The sequence below is a fragment of the Pygocentrus nattereri genome, chromosome 8 (assembly GCF_015220715.1).
Source record: "Pygocentrus nattereri isolate fPygNat1 chromosome 8, fPygNat1.pri, whole genome shotgun sequence".
Taxonomy (NCBI): domain Eukaryota; kingdom Metazoa; phylum Chordata; class Actinopteri; order Characiformes; family Serrasalmidae; genus Pygocentrus; species Pygocentrus nattereri.
In genome coordinates, this window is record NC_051218.1 from 19,061,207 (window position 1) to 19,073,469 (window position 12,263).

The 12,263-nt window shown below is 38.4% G+C and overlaps 2 protein-coding genes across 3 annotated transcripts; both read left to right on the forward strand.

Moving 5' to 3' along the window:
• The first annotated feature begins 751 nt into the window (after positions 1 to 751).
• Positions 752 to 6,640, forward strand: yif1a (Yip1 interacting factor homolog A (S. cerevisiae)). The gene is made up of 9 exons (XM_017707051.2): positions 752 to 847; positions 1,203 to 1,242; positions 1,508 to 1,758; positions 1,890 to 1,994; positions 2,315 to 2,393; positions 3,647 to 3,704; positions 3,824 to 3,979; positions 4,127 to 4,220; positions 5,877 to 6,640. Exons 1-9 carry the CDS (start codon positions 767 to 769, stop codon positions 6,033 to 6,035), a joined length of 1,023 nt encoding a protein of 340 aa, XP_017562540.2. The 5' UTR covers positions 752 to 766; the 3' UTR covers positions 6,036 to 6,640.
• A 968-nt stretch (positions 6,641 to 7,608) lies between these two features.
• On the forward strand, positions 7,609 to 11,937 carry si:ch211-145o7.3 (forkhead box protein N2). Of its 2 annotated transcripts, none has more exons than XM_017707022.2 (5): positions 7,609 to 7,763; positions 8,640 to 9,252; positions 9,359 to 9,480; positions 9,601 to 9,656; positions 10,239 to 11,937. In XM_017707022.2, exons 2-5 carry the CDS (start codon positions 8,656 to 8,658, stop codon positions 10,541 to 10,543), a joined length of 1,080 nt encoding a protein of 359 aa, XP_017562511.1. In that variant the 5' UTR covers positions 7,609 to 7,763; positions 8,640 to 8,655; the 3' UTR covers positions 10,544 to 11,937. The 2 variants fall into 2 exon arrangements, with proteins under 2 accessions (XP_017562511.1, XP_017562512.1); XM_017707023.2 differs by having other exon boundaries at positions 7,609 to 7,758.
• The last annotated feature ends 326 nt before the right edge of the window (positions 11,938 to 12,263 follow it).

Sequence of the window (12,263 nt, forward strand, 5' to 3'; positions counted from 1 at the left end):
ATTGCAAGCATATATTGGTGCACTGGCTTGATATTGCTTGTATTGGTGCACTGGCTTGATATTGCTTATATTGGTGCACTGGCTTGATATAGCACATTGCTGACTGTATGCCACTGCCTGTCCACCCTCCGACCACCCAGCTTACGGTCTAACTACTGGAAGAGAAAACAGTAATTTGTAATTAGGCCTAATGTAAAATGATTTTGTTGAAAATGTTGCTGACACTGAGCTAAATTAAATGAATTTACTAACCTACAAAGGATAACGGAAGAAAGAAATGGAGACAAAATTATGAAACTGGACTGTGAGTGAAAAGTAAGCGCTGAAAAGTGGCATTTGTCTAACACTGCTTAAACACCAGTGAGCCACTCAGAAAAGTCGGTGGGCCACCACCAGTCAACAGTGGCCTGCTATACTCTTGTTGTCTGGGGGGGCTTTAAAACAATAGTTGATTATTATTCAGGGCCATAGCTACATAACTTTGACATACAAATGTTTTTTTCCATCACAAGAAAAAATATTATTTTTAAACTGTTTCCTGAAGAATCTTAAATTAAAATATGACCATAGTGAAATGTGACATGACAGGGTAAGGTTGGGCTGTCTAACGGTTACAGTCCTTTCATCAACATTTGGTTCAATCAGTGACCACAAGATGCACACTTCCAAGCGCCATGAGCCTTTTTTTGATTGGCATGCGTAACAGCCATTCAGCATTCAGAATAACGCTCCACCGAGTCACGAATTGACCATTGAGGTTTTGAGGATGTGCGTCGCTGCCACGCAGGCACATTTCTATCAGCCAATGGGAATCAGTCGAGGCGGGTCTACGGGTGCATACGTAGCTGTAAGTACAAGTTGTCCCATGAACTTAGCTAGCTACGCTTTGAACTGTTGCGTTTTTATGAGTAACGTGCCTGAAATTGGTTGAATGTGACATTGTCGGTCATTTTATGTGCATCGTGTAACTGTAATTTATAGAAAGTGTCATCTTTGGAAACAGAAACGCCAGCTAGTAGTCTACGTTGTTAGTCCGCTAACTGTACCTAGCCTAGCCAGCTAGCTAGAACAACATCAGTTAGACCGGAGTCAGAACTGAAACCCTGCTTGACGCTGTCTGCAGATTTGGTTCATATTAACAGTCGTTAGTTAGTGAAGCTGTGCAGACTTCTTTTTGACAAACCGTATTTTCTTATTTAAAGGAACAAACGATGGCCCTTCCACACCATGGATACCGGGCTAGTAAGTATGAGAACTTTGCAGTTTAACGTTAGCTCTCTACTCTGCCCCGAATATGAAATAGCAGTAGTGTTGATAATACACTTTACCGTATGGTTGGTCTTAAATCTCAGTGTCATAGGTTTTTCATCAGCTAGTATCGCAAATTAATTTATGGCTTATTTAGTTCTGACTGTCGTTATTCGGTGAAACAATTAGTTAATGCGTCTAAAACACGTGTGAGGGATTGCTGTTTGTTATTCATTTACATGTACATTTCCTCATACAGCAAAACCCAGAGCCCGTGCAGCTCCTCCTTCAGGGGACCCCCTTCTTTTTGAGGATACCAGCGCTGGGGTGCCACCCATGAACAGCCAGAACTACTATGAATCGGGTTATAATATAGGAGGTGGAGCAGCAGCAGGAGGAGGCCAAGGAGCTGGTGGAGTGAACACCCTCTTTACCGATCCAATGGCCAATGCAGCTATGATGTATGGCTCCTCACTTGCCAACCAAGGCAAGGATATGGTGAACAAAGAGGTGAGCTGTACAGATGATGGTTTCTGTAGCTGTTGCATATCACACGTTATGTCAGTGCTTCCTCTCTTTATTTGTTTGTCTTTGAGTTTTCAACACTGGTCCAACTAGAAGTGCATTTCTGTGCTCTACAGATCAGTCGATTCATGTCTGTGAACAAGCTGAAGTATTTCTTTGCAGTTGACACCAAATATGTCATGAAGAAGTTGATGCTTCTGATGTTCCCTTACACGCATCAGGTAACAAAATTAACTGGTACATCTAAGTAGGAAATGATCATGACAAGGAGTTCTATCCCCAGTCTTAGCTGTGGCTATGATATCATCCCAAAGATAATATAGATACAGTCTTAATCTGTTCTTGTTGTCAATGTAAGTAGGTGTGTTTTTCAAGCCCTTCTTTAACTCACATGTTTTTACATAATCTGTTGTTCATTTGTTTGGAAGAAGCTTTATCTTGACTTGCCTTGTTTAATATTTATCTCTAGAAGGGGCATACACAGACCTAAACAATGTCAGATATGGTGTGTACCATAACAACGTGTCTCTCTTAATCTCAGGACTGGGAGGTCCGGTATCACAGAGATACACCACTTACACCTCGGCATGACGTCAATGCTCCAGATCTCTACATCCCCAGTAAATAATGTCCACTGATTATTCATTCTCAAGATGGAATGGCTATAGGTTAAAGTTCTTTGCTTATCGCATAACCTGAAATGACGTGGTTTGTCATAAGCTGTAACAGGTTTTGGATGAGTTGCATTACAAGATACTGAATGATGCAAAAGATGCCATACGAACCTTATGTTATTCCTTCTAGCTGAGCTAAAAGACTGGAGTAAAACATTACAGAAAAGACTGAACACAGAATTAATATGTTTATCAAAATAATTTCAACAAAATCTTGAAGATTCTTTCATACTGTCTTGTAATAACTCCAAAATCTGTGACCAGCAGTGTCATGCTGTAGTAATTTAACATAGAATGACTGTACAGCTATAGACCGTACAGCTGTCGTATGCAAGCTTGAACATCCCCCGTTAAATAACGTTTTGTTGATTTTCTAGGTTAAAGTAAGTTAACACATCCTCTACAGAGAACAGATTTAATAATGGCAAATTTTTAGCAAATTTGAGGGTGCAATTTCAATTTATCCAAGTCTCACATATTAGAATAAAACATTACATTACAATACAGCACAACTTTTGCCCAAGCCACAATTTATGTTTTGTATTTCCCAATATGTTAAATTCAGAAAATAAGTAGGAATTGTATGCTAAAATGTGCATAAGTGTGTTCTCTGTAAAGGATGTAAAGTTATTGTCACTTAGGAAATCAACAAAGCATGTTATTTCACTGGGGCGCCAAAATCTTAGCATATGTTTGTATGTAGCATGATGTCATTTTGTCAAGTTTTTCAGTTTTTGGTGCAGTAAATTCCCTGTGCATTTCAGTTGTCCAGTCCTGTTTTATATTCTTTTGTGTTGTATTAAAATTGGCATGAGACCACTGAAATCTAATGTCACTTGTATATAGACTTATTAAGCTTCATTCTGTAGTAAGCACCATGACCATGTACTGGTGTGCATGGGGGTTATATTGGTGAGGATGCCAACTATGAGTTCAGTGCATAGCAGCATTAGCTTGAATGTGGTGGTGTTGTTATGTATTATTACATTTTTGTTTAAAATAGGGAGCACTAGCAGCGATTTCCAAAAACACCATTAATTTTTTAAGGAGCAAAACAACTTGGACCCTGAGCTCCTAATGTGGACATAATGCCGTTTTCTCCGTAATGATGACATGACTTCAGATGGTTGTAGAGTAAACCAGTAGGACAATGGACAATTCACCCATACAGTAGAGGTTTACTGTTGTTTTTCTTGCAGCAATGGCTTTCATCACCTATATTCTGCTGGCAGGAATGGCTTTAGGAATACAGAAACGGTAAGTGGTTGTGCATCAGCGACTGAGACACAGAAATAAGCTAACTTGAATAGGCATGCACCAAAATGTGAAACTTCTAATACTGCAGTTTCCTGTCTGCTCCGTTTCTGTATTCATAGGTTCAGTCCAGAGGTCCTGGGTTTGTGTGCAAGCACAGCTCTGGTTTGGGTTGTCATTGAGGTTCTTGTAATGTTGCTGAGTCTCTACTTGCTCACAGTGCACACAGATCTCTCAACCTTTGACCTTGTTGCCTACAGCGGATACAAATATGTTGGGTATGTTTTTTGTTTTTGCTTTTGCTTTTTTCCCCCCACTTCAGTTGAGTCTGTGGAAAATTAATGCACTTGCTATTTTACTCTGTGGCATTTTCCATTCCTCTTAATATACACATCACAAATGTGTTTTTTTTTTCTTTCCCCCAGGATGATCTTCACTGTGCTGTGTGGGCTACTGTTTGGCAGTGATGGCTACTATGTTGCTCTTGCCTGGTCCTCTTGTTCCCTCATGTTTTTCATTGTGAGTACAGGAGCTTGCTAGTTTTACATTACTATATGCTTATTTTTTTTCCCTCCAGATCATGCCCTTAATGCAGTGACTACTGTAGTAAGTATGAACTTGGCTGTGTAAGTCAAAAAAAAAAGCAAAAAACAAAACACTAAATGTGCCAAAATTGTTACTTCACAGTGTGCACTTTGCACTTGAGCACCATGTCTGGCTGTTTGGCCCTTTGTTTTGGTGTTTGAGCCATTTGGTACTGTTTTTTTTTTTTTTTTTTTTTTTTTTTTTTTTATGTTTCAAAAAGTACTTTTCACTCCCTGGTGCCTACAGTCCATATAGGGAAACTAAAGCTGCAAAAACATCCCATATTGAACTGTTTTATGATGTCATAAAAATGAACACTTTCCTTTTTTTTTTTTTTTAATAAACTTTCAGTTTTTATCATGATATAAGAAGCAAAAAAGAACAAAGTATTGAAAATCACAATATTACATTATCTTTTTTAAATACATTCTTTAAATGAAGAGTCCCACAAGTCCGAATCTTTGTTCATCGTCCTTCAGTCTTTTCGGTTCTGTTTTTATTTTATTTTTTTTAAATTCTCACTTGTAACACAAAGTTGATTGATATTCATCCTGCATCTCCATTTCCTGAGTTTTGACATCACTATACAGATTACTTACCAGAAGAAATAATGTCATTTGTCATCACTTCATAAAATTCCCATAAAATACAGAGTTCATATTTATTTCAGTGTTGACTCCAATAGTTTTACCTTTGTTCCACGCTTCTCAAGAATGGTTACAGTTTAAAACAAAGTGCTCTAAAGTTTCCTTCTCTCAGTAGTTCGGCATGGGGGCACAAGGTTGTCTTAACAAAGCAGCTCCACTTCCCCACATATCTCACTGGAAGTCTCCTCACTGCTATTAACCAAGAGGAATCTCTCAGCTTTTATTCAGTCTATAAGCACTTAGGCTCCTCCCATTCACATAAGGTATGAGGAGTGTTTCAGCCTGGACTGATTTTTGAATGAACAATACAGGAAAGTCAGTCAGAACAAAGCTTGTATATGTGTGTCGGTCTTAAAGTCACTGTACCTAAAACAGCCTGTTTAATTTTAAGGGATAAAGATAGGTTGGCAAACTGTTTTTAGTACTTAAAACTACATAAACATTATAAGTGGACCTCTGGGAGAAACAAAAACAAAATACAAGAAAAATGTAGGATGTGGGCTCTTTAAACTTATTTTTAAAAAAAAGGCAATAATGATCAATGAGGTGTAAATATATTAACTATAAACCTTCACGTCTGTAAACGTGAGGTGGTATTTCTGAATGTGTTTTTGTGTTCCAACTTTATATCATATTTAAAAACGTATCTAACAGTTTAATCAAATGTATAGTTCTGTTCATGTTGGGAGAGGAAAATATGTTTAATATCATAAATCATGTCTCGTGTTGAGTGTTTTTTTTTTTTTTTTTTATGTAGCACACTTGGGGCTTTTTGTCTGTTCTAACTAATCAAACCTAAAAAACTAAATGTCATGATTGAGAAAATGTCGAAGTGTTATAATATATTTTTGCCCTATTGCCCAGCTGTATTATTGATGTAGAGATCTAAAGGAACGTTAGTGATCACACGCAAATTAAATTTCTCTGATGTTTCTGTTTTCAGGTCCGTTCTCTCAAAATGAAGATCCTTTCTTCACTATCTGCTGATTCCATGGGTGCTGGAGCAAGTGCTAAGCCCCGCTTCCGCTTGTACATTACCGTTGCCTCTGCTGCCTTTCAACCAATCATCATTTACTGGCTGACTGCTCACTTGGTCAGATGACCAGGAGCAAAGACAGACCTGAAAGAAAAGAACTTGAAAATGATGCAGAAAGCAGCATCGGACGTGAATATGATCACTCCCTAATTTTTGTCAGTACAAAACAAAATGTGGCCTGCCAACAGCGATCATTATTGTGCTCACCTTTGAGGACTTACCATTGAATTCATTCACTCTCTTTCATGCAGAGTGGTTGATTTATTGTCCGACACCTCTTCTGAAAGAATGACTGTACGTACCCATCTTTCAACCAAAGATTCAGATTTGAGTTTTTTTTAAAGTGTTATTGAATTGTTTTGTCACTGCCTTCTGTCACAGGGAAGAAGTAGTACAAAACTGTGTGACAAAAAGTTGTGACAATTTGGAGCCCCTTTTAAAGGCCCCACAATGTCTAGCTTAAACGTTCCCCAAGACAAAAATAAGTAATGCAAGAAAATCTGTTATTTAACATTTTCACCCTGGAATTTGTTCTTTATGCCCAGTGTGACTTTGTGTGGTATATGGTAATAGTGTTAAACACATTGCTGAACCTGTGTCCCTCTTTTCTATTTATCTGTGCATGAACAACAGTACTTTTCTTATAGTAAAATAAATGGTCAGAATTTTAATTAGCAGTCTTGTTTTTGTGTCAGCATGCTGTATTTGTGTTAATATTTTTAATATGTTCTCAGCATGCTCCAGATTTTGCTGGCTTGGAAAAAAAAAAAATCATATACAGCATCAACGACTGCTTAGCATTTTCATCTCATGTTTGACTGGATCATCTTAATCCTGACCTTTTCTGAACTGGGAGACCTTCCACAAAGCAGAATTACATGGCCAGGGCCCACCCACAGGCCCAATGTTGTATTGCACACTTCTATAACCTAAGAATAAGCAGTTTGCATTGAAGCCCTTGTAGTTACTGAATAATTGGCCTTATTATGTAACAAGACTGGGATTTTAAGTTAACCAGATAAGTTTAAGCATTGAAATGCAAACAAAGCCATGCTGAATGTTTTAAAGAAAAGTGACCCATTCTAGAAAAAAAACAACATGGAAATTAAAGTACCTGAAGAAGCCTTGCTAGCATTACACAAACTCAGAAGGCACATGTGTCCTCTCTGGTTGTTTGAATAAAAAGAAATGGCTGTCTTTGTATTAATGTTTCAAGAAATCTTGCATTAGTACTTGTCTTAAGATGGAACATTTTTCTTCAAAACATAGTTTCTAAACAAGGTGCTCAACGAGGCCTACTGAAATTTGAAAAAAGTCTGTGGAATTCATTAAGCTAAAAGTTAACCCTGACTGACAGGAGAAGGGTTTAGGTCTGTTAGTTTTGAGCAGTCCTCACTTATGTTTACATTCTCTTTACAGAGAAACCCTGCTAATCCATACATTTCTGATTAATCCACATTCAGCACCATGTTAGTGGTGTCTTGTCTTAGTTTAGTAAAAACGTTGATGCATGTAGGCGTTGCTGAAAAACGGGTTTTAGCTTTTTTCGATTGTAGTAAAATGGGTGCTGGTCTCTTTAAGAAAGGGTCTCACTTGAGGCGCGCCGGCTGCAAAGCGTCTTTTTGGTTTCCAAGGAAACGTGAGAAAGGACAGGTCGGAGAGAGAGAGCGTAATTCGATGAGTGGCACTTCTTTTGCTCTAATTTTACCAAAACTCCTGTTTTGCTGCTTACTCTTATACGTTAGGACTCAGAGTGGTCGTGTCTTCATTGCAGGCTCAAAGTTGGCAGGTGAGGTAAGTTTCTCCTGCACGGCGCTGTTTATTCTTCACATGAAAGGCTCAGGACTGCAGGGCTAATTGTTGTAAATGTAACTTAATATTCTAGCGCCATTTTCTCAGGTGCATGTACCATGCTGCTTCACTTTTCTCACTAGTGTTAGATAGATTAGCATTAGTCTGTAGAGGCGCGTAATGTTTCATTTTGCCCTTTTTTTATTATTTTTAATGTCTATAATATATAGGTAGCTCACACTCTCCCTCCATTTCTCCTCAGACTGTCTGTGAGACTTCTTTTGCTTGACTAGCTTGTTCAATCATTTACTAGCAGTTAGTCACGGATCAAAAATTTAGCCTTTACTGACCTGGTAAACACGTCCAAACTTATTTTAACTGTGGGTTTAACTTTGATATTAAGCACTTTGTCCTCTTTCAAGTGCATTAGAATTACAGATTGCGTGGTTAAATGTATATGCTAATGTATATGCTAATATTGTTTGTAGGTCTTAGCATAAGTTTAATGTATGTTTAGTTAAAGGGGGTTACATTAAAAAATGTAACCACTGCTACATCTGCTGTAAACATGCCCACTCGTCTCAATGCGATGGTACCGAAATAGTCCAAAGAGTGAGATATCTTGGTTTAAAGACTAGGAAAATCCCCTTCAGATGACACATCTTCAATGTGGGAGGACCTGTCAGCACTTTGGCACAAACACATGAAGGTGGTCTGTTGTAATTAGGTTATTATTTTTCCCCCTACTAATCGGCTAATGCAGAAGAAAGCCAGAAAGCTAACATTACTGCTAGGAAGCTTAATACTGACAAATAACATATTATATGCTCGTTTTAGGCCGCAGTGCATCTCTGATCAGTTGTCTTTATGCCCCAACAGGTCAGCAGCTGAATGTATGTTCCTGTGCCCCAGAGTTTGGAGAGAGATGGAGAACGACAGACACACACTGCCATTGCTTTCCCCTATACATTCCCCGACAAATCCCTCCAAAACCCTTTCTCTATCACCTTCTCTTCCTCAGCCCTCTGCTACTATCCTTGACTCAACTGCTCTTTCTTCCCCAGCTCCATCTCCCTCTCACCCCCTGTCACCCCTTAGGTCTTCTGGAGGTCTCACCCCACTCTGCCTCAGTCCCACAACTCCATCAGACCAAGATGACCTGACCTGCCTCAACTGGCTGCATCAGAGGAACTTACTGGCTCTGCAACCGCTGCCTAAAATGCCTACACTGCCTCAATTAGAGTCACTGAACTTCCTCCCCACCCCAAATCTACCTTCTTCACCTACCAAGCCTCCATATTCTTTCAGCAGTCTCATCTTCATGGCGATTGAAGACTCCCCAGATAAAAGGCTTCCTGTGAAAGGCATCTATGAGTGGATTGTCAATAACTTCCCCTACTACAAAACAGCCCCGAGTGGCTGGAGAAACTCAGTCCGACACAACCTGTCCTTAAGCAAGAGCTTTCGGAGAATACACCGGGACAAGAGTCAAGTGTGTCTCAGTCTTCAGATTTACTTCATGAAACTAAGTTGTTGTGCTCACATTGAGGGTCTCTTATAACACTGTTAACTGTAAATCCTGTTTCTTTTAATCATAGTCTGTTGGAAAGGGCTCACTGTGGTGTGTTTGCCCAGAATATCGGCCTGGTCTTTTGGAGGTGCTTAAGAAAACTCATTATTGCCACAGCAACAACAGCAGTTTGCTGAACAGTCGCACACTGTAAGTATTGCGTTTTGTATTACCTTTCTGAAAGCAATAAATATTACATGTCGGTGTAGAAAAGAATTACTGCATTTTAAAGAAAACTAATCTAGTCTAATGACTTTATCTTTGGGACAGGTTGGAGGCAGCTGCATATGAACAGACTGCTGTAGGTGACACTGCAGAGATTTCAGGTTAAGCACTTTTGAGGAGATTCAATTTGGAATACAAAAATCTGTCAAATTAATTAAAACATTTATTTACATTATTAAAATAGTTTCTCTTAAAATGAAATTAAATGTGGGGTTTGCAAAGCAAATGTGCACAAACAGCAAAAGGTTATGTCATTTTCCCCCCTTTTTCCTTATCTTGTGCTTTGGCTCCCCTTCTCCACTTCTTGCAAAGCACACATTTGTGTGCTGTTGTCATGACAACAACCTGGCATTACCGTGGCAACCTATAGCCAGGACATCATGGCTGGCCTTTTTATATCTGTCTTTTTCAGTGCACCAGTTATGTAAAGTGATTTTCAAGCCAAAGCTGTGTTTGGATTCATGTTTCATCCAACATTACTCTATAGAAACAACTAGCTGTATTGTGACTCATGCTCTGGAAAGTCTTTTTCATGGCCATTTGCCTTTACTTAAACCTGATGTCAACAGAAAAAAGTGAAAATGATAAGAGAAAACTGGGAAATGTGTAAAAATAAATAATTAGTTGCAATTTTGGTGTATTGTTGCACCTGTATTCATCTTCTGCTCTGTTCCGTATTACAGATTTGGATTCAAATAACCCACCTCTGTCCTCAAACCCGCCATGCTCTTTGATCCCTGACCATGAGGAACTGGTTGCCATAGAGTCTGTAGAACTCACAGAAGAGGCTCATGAGGAGTCAGAGAAAGACCCCCTCGCTGACAGCGGCTACATTGAGTTCCACTATTATCAGTATCAGCAATACCAATACCTGGTTCTACCAGGGGATACCGAACTGGACCTGGAAACTGTTGAGATCCTACAACTTGATGCAGAGGCCCAAGAGGCTGCAGGATCACTGCTTGACTTAGCAGGAGGAAGCCACTGATCCTATGCATTCAGCTAAGTACAAACATCTTGATGGAAACATAATAGCCACTTTCATCCGATAATTTCTACTGCTTTATTTACTTGATATTTTTCTAAAGAAACTGCCTGAAATTTTACACTACCAGTCAAAAGTCTGGACACAGCTACCCGTTTTTTTTCTTATTTTTACTATTTACCACATCTTTAAGTAATTGAGAAAGCATCAAACCATATGTATGTAGGGACCCAAAAAAATAGTCTATCTGGTTTATAGAATCTTTATAGAAATTAGCCCTCATTTGCCTTGATGCGGTTTTACATACTTTTAGCATTTTCTCAATCAGCTTCATTAGGACCCTCTTCAGATGCTCTTCTGAGAAGATACATACATGCTGAGACTTTGTTGTTGCTGAAAAACATTTGTAGGGGGTGTTTTTTTAAAATATGTGTTTGTCAGTTTTTGGAATTTAGATTTAAAATTTTTGTTTTGGAAATTATTTTGTACAGAGGCATGAACTGCATTATTTAGATTTGTCTTAGAAAGCATTAAACATAAGTCTTTAGATTATAATTATAAGAATACCTATTCAGCTAGGTGTGTTCAAACTTTTGACAGGTGGTGTACATGCTACTATAGTGTTGTATCCACTGCATTTGCAGCTGTAACTGAATAATAATGGAATGACTGGTATAATATTAAAATTAAGAGAAATTTATGGATTTGGCCAAACAGTTTTTATTTGCAGCATGCAATCTTGCATGAATGGAAAATAAATGGAAGACCAAAATTGCTTTGGGAAGAGTGAAAATTATGTGGGGAAGGTTTTCTATACAGTACTGTGTTTTAATTCATTGTGATTTGCACAGTACAATGTGCAAAAGTAAAGCAAAAAAAACATATATTTTGTCGTATTTAACATTCAAGGAACAACTGTAGTAAACCATAGCCTTTTACTCTTTTTATAGTGTTTTTATTAAATAGACTGATGTATAGTTACCATTACAATTTTGAATTATGTAACTCCCCTTAAGACAAACAGCACTGTTGTCAGAGAACATAGTGCACTTGGCTCATCAATACAGTTTAGAAACATGACTTATTAATTCTTGATTCTTTATTTTGGTATATGTGATGCACATATTGGTTTATTATGATACTCTGTATTTGAAACAAACTGCCATTGGATTCACATCTTGTTTATGATGTGCATAGAAAGTGTAATGTGCACCTTGTTTAGTTCCTTGTTCCTGCACATGGTGCAGCATTTACTTTTCTTTCAAACACAGTGCACCACTTTCTTATGTTTATTTGTATAAATTGTTTAGAAGTGTGTTGAGCAGTTTGAATCAAAATGCCCCCACTTTGTGTTTATATATAATGCACTTGGCAATAAACTTCTGAAGTGATGACTACCCTTGCTTCCCGCAGTATGAATTCAAAGTAATATGTGAAGTAAAAGTATGCTATGGTGAACGTGCAGGTCCTCGATCTAGATTCGAATAACTCTGTGTCTGTCTGTGTGTGTGTGTGTGTGTGTGTGTGTGTGTGTGTGTGTGTGTGTGTGTGTGTGTGTGTGTGTGTGTGGTTTTTGGGGGCATAACTAGTCATTTGCTCCATGAATGACTCACTGTGGCATGCTCAGTAGACACTCCCTACGCGCTTGGCAGAAGTTCTTTACGGGTAGAAAAAAATACAGCTTGTACACTGACGCTTAATTACATCCACCAATATAAATCTT